At 37.2% G+C, this 6,818-nt stretch overlaps 1 protein-coding gene across 1 annotated transcript; it reads right to left on the bottom strand.

The window, feature by feature from the left end:
• Positions 1–3,069: 3,069 nt before the first annotated feature.
• On the bottom strand, positions 3,070–6,398 carry rab34b (RAB34, member RAS oncogene family b). Its single transcript, XM_063011665.1, has 10 exons — positions 6,345–6,398; positions 5,834–5,925; positions 5,604–5,669; positions 5,321–5,422; positions 5,045–5,109; positions 4,659–4,710; positions 4,478–4,559; positions 4,309–4,399; positions 3,725–3,832; positions 3,070–3,223 (listed from the first exon to the last, which is right to left on the bottom strand). Exons 1-10 carry the CDS (start codon positions 6,396–6,398, stop codon positions 3,159–3,161), a joined length of 777 nt encoding a protein of 258 aa, XP_062867735.1. The 3' UTR covers positions 3,070–3,158.
• Between the last annotated feature and the right edge of the window lie 420 nt (positions 6,399–6,818).

Below are 6,818 nucleotides of genomic sequence, written 5' to 3'. Positions count from 1 at the left end.
AAACCTGATGGGTTTCATATTGAAAATGAAAAATTGAACTGGTGCACCCCTTACGGATTCCAATAACTAAGCATAAATTGAATATCTTATAATGTGCAGATTTCTTTCTATTCATTGACTCCCACACATCCATGTTGGACCTAGTTATAAATTTTCATATTTTATCAATTTATGGTAAAAAGCAGTTAGTAGTTTGGTTTTATATACAGTGTATCACAAAAGTGAGTACACCCCTCACATTTCTGCAGATATTTAAGTATATCTTTTCATGGGACAACACTGACAAAATGACACTTTGACACAATGAAAAGTAGTCTGTGTGCAGCTTATATAACAGTGTAAATTTATTCTTCCCTCAAAATAACTCAATATACAGCCATTAATGTCTAAACCACCGGCAACAAAAGTGAGTACACCCCTTAGTGAAAGTTCCTGAAGTGTCAATATTTTGTGTGGCCACCATTATTTCCCAGAACTGCCTTAACTCTCCTGGGCATGGAGTTTACCAGAGCTTCACAGGTTGCCACTGGAATGCTTTTCCACTCCTCCATGACGACATCACGGAGCTGGCGGATATTCGAGACTTTGCGCTCCTCCACCTTCCGCTTGAGGATGCCCCAAAGATGTTCTATTGGGTTTAGGTCTGGAGACATGCTTGGCCAGTCCATCACCTTTACCCTCAGCCTCTTCAATAAAGCAGTGGTCGTCTTAGAGGTGTGTTTGGGGTCATTATCATGCTGGAACACTGCCCTGCGACCCAGTTTCCGGAGGGAGGGGATCATGCTCTGCTCAGTATTTCACAGTACATATTGGAGTTCATGTGTCCCTCAATGAAATGTAACTCCCCAACACCTGCTGCACTCATGCAGCCCCAGACCATGGCATTCCCACCACAATGCTTGACTGTAGGCATGACACACTTATCTTTGTACTCCTCACCTGATTGCCGCCACACATGCTTGAGACCATCTGAACCAAACAAATTAATCTTGGTCTCATCAGACCATAGGACCTGGTTCCAGTAATCCATGTCCTTTGTTGACATGTCTTCAGCAAACTGTTTGCGGGCTTTCTTGTGTAGAGACTTCAGAAGAGGCTTCCTTCTGGGGTGACAGCCATGCAGACCAATTTGATGTAGTGTGCGGCGTATGGTCTGAGCACTGACAGGCTGACCCCCCACCTTTTCAATCTCTGCAGCAATGCTGACAGCACTCCTGCGCCTATCTTTCAAAGACAGCAGTTGGATGTGACGCTGAGCACGTGCACTCAGCTTCTTTGGACGACCAACGCGAGGTCTGTTCTGAGTGGACCCTGCTCTTTTAAAACGCTGGATGATCTTGGCCACTGTGCTGCAGCTCAGTTTCAGGGTGTTGGCAATCTTCTTGTAGCCTTGGCCATCTTCATGTAGCGCAACAATTCGTCTTTTAAGATCCTCAGAGAGTTCTTTGCCATGAGGTGCCATGTTGGAACTTTCAGTGACCAGTATGAGAGAGTGTGAGAGCTGTACTACTAAATTGAACACACCTGCTCCCTATGCACAACTGAGACCTAGTAACACTAACAAATCACATGACATTTTGCAGGGAAAATGACAAGCAGTGCTCAATTTGGACATTTAGGGGTGTAGTCTCTTAGGGGTGTACTCACTTTTGTTGCCGGTGGTTTAGACATTAATGGCTGTATATTGAGTTATTTTGAGGGAAGAATAAATTTACACTGTTATATAAGCTGCACACAGACTACTTTTCATTGTGTCAAAGTGTCATTTAGTCAGTGTTGTCCCATGAAAAGATATACTTAAATATCTGCAGAAATGTGAGGGGTGTACTCACTTTTGTGATACACTGTATATATATATCTCCTTTCAAGCTCCCTCGTAGGCTAGTCATTCCTCAATACGGTGTTGTTGCAGCTTTGATCTGTTCATGGTTTCTGTCATGTGAGCGGGTAATGAATGCAAATGAATGTGAATGCTGTTCTTTATCAGTTACTGCTGAGATAATTCTTGTGTATTTCCATTGATAAAATTATGAAAACACTGAGCTGAGTTGCTGTTTTCATTACATATAATGACATTAATAGATCTTAGCTCTGTCTAAAGGCGATACACTGTAAGTGTAAGGTTAAAAACAAAAGAAGTATTAATTACGGTTTTCTGAGGCATCTGTGATACAACATTGAATCAGTACCACCACTCGTGCTGCTGTTTTTTTGTAGTTAAGTACTATTTAAATCTGTGTATACATTGTCTGCACTCAGTGGATCCTGTTTTGTGAGGCCTACTGATTCATTGCTGAGCTGCTGTTGCGTCAAGATATTTGAACTTTTCTGCCAGTGTTAATCAATAGAGATTGAATGTCAGCTTGCTTGATTTTACACATTTATTTGTAATGAGTGGCTGAAATAGCCAATTAAAGGAGTGTGTGTTTTCTTTAGACCAGATTTTAGTTTTTGTTTAAAATAGTATCATTACTGTTATGATAATGAAAAGTAATTATATTATTACTGTTCTGTAACATGCTGGACACAATTGGAAAAAAAACTACATATTTCTAGGGTTAGGATTCAGTAATCTGAAAGAACTTTTTACTGGAAAACATTCCATAATTTTTGCTTGGTTGAATTAAGAATGTAGTCATCTGGCAGATTCTGGTCACAAGTGCTGGCATGTGTCTCACATTAGCCAAAGAAGCACATGATTTGGCTAATATGAGCAGTAAACAGAACAAAGACTCCACTTAAAAGTCCAGTGAGAAATGCTTGGAGGGCATTTTAAAGTCTGATGTGATCTCTTCCGCAGACTGTTTTCATATTGCTACCACAAACCATAATATCAACCCTTTAGCTTTACATCCCAGTTTAATTACCTGTTTATTATGTAAAATGTGAATTTTATATTCTAATTAAGACAAGATTTCCTTATATTTCTGGTGCAGATGTTTGCACATCTGATGACAAATAAGCAGAAAACATTTTCTTTTTAAGACATTCAATTAATTGTTGAGCTTGAAGGCGACTCTCCAAAATCCTCTCACATTCCACAGCATTATTTTATTTGAGGTCAGATTGAGCCCAACACCACAGTCTGTACACCTGAACAACCAGGGTCTCTGGTTCATCCTTAGAAGTCCATACACATAATGTTATTCTTCATCCACTCAGTTACAGCAGTTAGCATTTTTCTTTTTTGATGAATTTAAATCACTGCGATCATCTGTGATTTCTAAAGAAAAAAAAAACAAAATTAACAAAACGTATCGTAATTAATGAAACATAAAATCAAGTCACATTAGAGTTTAGCTATTGCAGATTAAAGGGGGTGTGGCCTCTGTGACTGTCAGTCCAAGTAAACAAGTGAGGCTTCAGTTCCTCTCAGTCTAAATGAAAAAGCATTGCTGTTTTTTTGTGCCTGTTCATCCCTACAAAGGAAACATGGCCTGGGTGCATGTCAGTCCAGGTACAGAACACATTGGTCCCTGCCTGCCAGTCCCTATTAATTCAGCATGGCCTTGGTGTGTGTCAGTACCAGTAAAGGAGAAAGGCTTTTGTTTTCAGTCCCAGTTAAGAAGAAATAAGTCTCCGTAAATATAGTGAGCACATCAAATAAAATTGAGGGCAGAGTTCGAACCCAGGTTTTAAGAGCTGTGCAGCACCAATACTACATGCTACACCCCACAAAATTTGACAAAACAGTATTGTACAGAGAAAAACCTAGGACACTTACTAATAATGTCATTGTTTTGTCTACTTTTCTTCTCTTCAAGTTCAGCTAGTACAGATGCCTCAAATGTAAGTGATGCCACCCGGAAGAAGAAATTCCTCACACTCTCTCCTATGTCAAGATAAAAACATAGCATTACAGGTTAATAAAGTTATGTTTACAGTGGGACATCATTTCATTTAAAGTCTCGCATTATACTACATTGTACTATAGTAGTAGTATAACAGTAGTGTTAATAGATAGGGTGGTAGAAGTACTAATTAGAGCACAATAGTATCATAGTTGTAGTTAGAATAACTAAGTAATAGTAGCAACAAGAGACTTACTAGAAGTTACTGGAATGGAAGTGGTAGGGTTAAAGGCCTTGCTCTGGCAGTGGTAGGCTTTGAATCTGTAACTTTCTGGTCACTAGACCAGTACCTTAATCACTAACCCAGCCCAGACTGAGCTATTGTAGCAGTAGTAGTAAAAGTGGGAGTAAAAGTTATTGTACTAGCACTGTAGTATAAGTAGTAGCAGTGGTAGTTGCAATATGAGCATCCCTAGAAGTATTAGTACTAGTAATAGTACTAGTAATAGAAGTGTACCTGACAGAGCAGACACAGCCCAATACTCCGCTCTTATCTCCTCTGACAACTTGATGGCTTCTTGCTCCATTTCAGCTAACAAGTCTGGAGGCTAACAGAAAAAGTTAACATGATGTTAACACTTGTCTGGTAGAGCATGTGTGATTAGTTAGTTTAAATACAAACTCACACTCAGGTCCTTTTTGGTTCCTACGAGGAAGAGCAGCACACTGGATGGATCGTTGTCTAACATGGCATCTTCAAGCCACTGTCTAAACAGTTATGAGTACAGAAGAGTGAAATTAAACAAGCCTGCTGAGACAATGGTTTTGTTATTAACATACCAGAAATCATGCAGTTTTACACATTACCTTGCATGAACCAGAGAGTAATAGTTGCTCAGGTCAAACACAGCAATGATGGCTGGAGAACATAAAGCAAAAACTAAAAGTTGTCATCAAATTCATGTGAATTCAGGGTGATATCAGGTACACTGGGCCAAATTATACCAAAAACACCAGAACAATGAATAGAATCTGTGCAATCAATGCATTACTTTCAATTGGGTGTTGTTTTATTGGGTCAGACATCAATGCCTGTTTATTATTTGAATAATTTGTAGTAATAAACTTTTAAAACATCTAGCTAAGCTCATAAAGTTCAGAAGTTTGCCTAATTTAGAATTTGAGGTTAAACGTACCAAAAACTATTTAGTCCTAAAACTATTAAGTATTTAGAGATAATAAATAAATATTACCTTGAGCCCCTCTGTAGTAAGTGGAGGCAACACATTTAAATCTTTCTTGACCAGCAGTATCCCACCTAAAGGCCAAGTTTTAGTTAATTAACTTTATCATCTTCAAATTAGACTACTAAATCCCACACTGTTTCATTTAATTATTTAGTGTAAAAGATGCAACAAATATAAACAAATGTTTATTGTACTGTATCACTGACATATTACCTGCTGTACACTTCACATGATAAATTTCTGGTACATATTTATTCTTCTACACTGTAAGCCATGACTCACAGCTGCAGATTGAAAGGCACTCCCAGTACTTCAAACCTTTCCATCTCAAAGTCCACTCCAATGGTAGCTTTGTAGCCTTTCTCAAAAGTATCCTTACAAAACCTGATAGTAAGAAGAAAGTTAATAACACATTTGAGTACCTTCCAGAATTTCTAATTAGCCTCAATTTTTTTAAAATGTATATAATAGCATACATACAAAATTATTTTAATTATTAGTTTTACCTCACCATCTCTGTCTCAGTGTAAAAAAATGTATATAAAAATAATTTTTTGATAATCACCTGTTAATCAAACATGTTTTCCCCACTGCAACATCACCAACAACTATCACCTTGGCTACTTTGAATCTGCAGACAGTATGTGATTAGTATTATCACAATACTTTAAAGCAAAGTTTTAGCTTCTTAAAACTCGTGTCAGCTTTATTTTTATATTTTTATTTTTATACAGTTTTATAATTTTACTGATTTATAAGGTAATGATGGAGTGGATGTAGAACAGTAAAATTTACCCCACTGGATCTGTCATCTGAACCTGACATGTATTTTGCACAGTAACATGGAAGACATCTTTGGTGTGCACCGCAGCATCCTTTCTAAAGTACTAAACAGCAGACCAAAAACAGGATGGCATTTAACTTTCATTAAAGAAATAATTACTTTTATAATTAAAGTTTGGATAGTAAACAAACATGTAAAGAAAAACAGACAGCAATGATTTGCACATCCTTTTTGACCTGTATGTAGATGAAAACTGTACCTATCTCAACCTTTTTTAAATGTTTCAGGCATCAAATTAGGAATAAGTATATCTTTAGAAAAATCATGAACTGTAAATATTTATGTATTCCGCTGTTTTTAATTAAATACTTGTATAACAATTTGTAAAACACTGCCATCTGTATTCTCTAAGCATTTTGTCTAGGAAAGGGTGTCATATTTATTGTGAATGATGCCATATAAAAATGGTTATGATTTATAGTACACAAATGAAAAGTGTAGGATGGAGTGAATGACTGTTACCAGTGGAAGCTCATGAATGATTCTGTCTTCTCGTACAGGTGGTATGGAGCTCATGGCTGCACTACTTAGTACAAAAACAGAAACATTAGGTTAAATGACAAATTGCATGGCGTTATCGGCAGTAAACAACTACAACAAGGAATTCCAGTTATGTGTTTTAAATGGAACACAATATACAGCTTACTTGACTTGGACAATGTCACCCATGTTACAGCAACTTTTAATAATTTAGGGCAGAACTTTTTTTGGTGATTCCTGGATTACATCAGGCCACACACACAATTTTTGTTTTAACTTGTAATGAGTGCAGTCAACCTAGGTCTCAATGGTGAGATTTGGCATTTCACGCCTGTGTTCCTTTGACGATTTCTAATTCATGTGTAAAATGCTTTAGAATTAAACCAAGTGAAGTTTGAACAAGAAATTTTTTTAAATTATTTGGACTACTATTATCCAAAACTTTACATATTTACA

This window comes from Trichomycterus rosablanca, chromosome 16, assembly GCF_030014385.1.
Source record: "Trichomycterus rosablanca isolate fTriRos1 chromosome 16, fTriRos1.hap1, whole genome shotgun sequence".
NCBI classification, from domain to species: domain Eukaryota; kingdom Metazoa; phylum Chordata; class Actinopteri; order Siluriformes; family Trichomycteridae; genus Trichomycterus; species Trichomycterus rosablanca.
This window is presented reverse-complemented; position numbering and strand designations above follow the sequence as displayed.

Excerpts from the sequence above, each read along its gene's own strand:
- rab34b (XM_063011665.1), bottom strand. The coding sequence starts at position 6,398 with ATGAGCTCCATACCACCTGTACGAGAAGACAGAATCATTCATGAGCTT. Across the intron at positions 5,670-5,833 it reads CAGATGACAGATCCAGTGGG|ATTCAAAGTAGCCAAGGTGA; the intron begins GTAAATTTTACT and ends TACTGTCTGCAG. Across the intron at positions 5,110-5,320 it reads GTGCCTTTCAATCTGCAGCT|GTGGGATACTGCTGGTCAAG; the intron begins GTGAGTCATGGC and ends CTTGGCCTTTAG.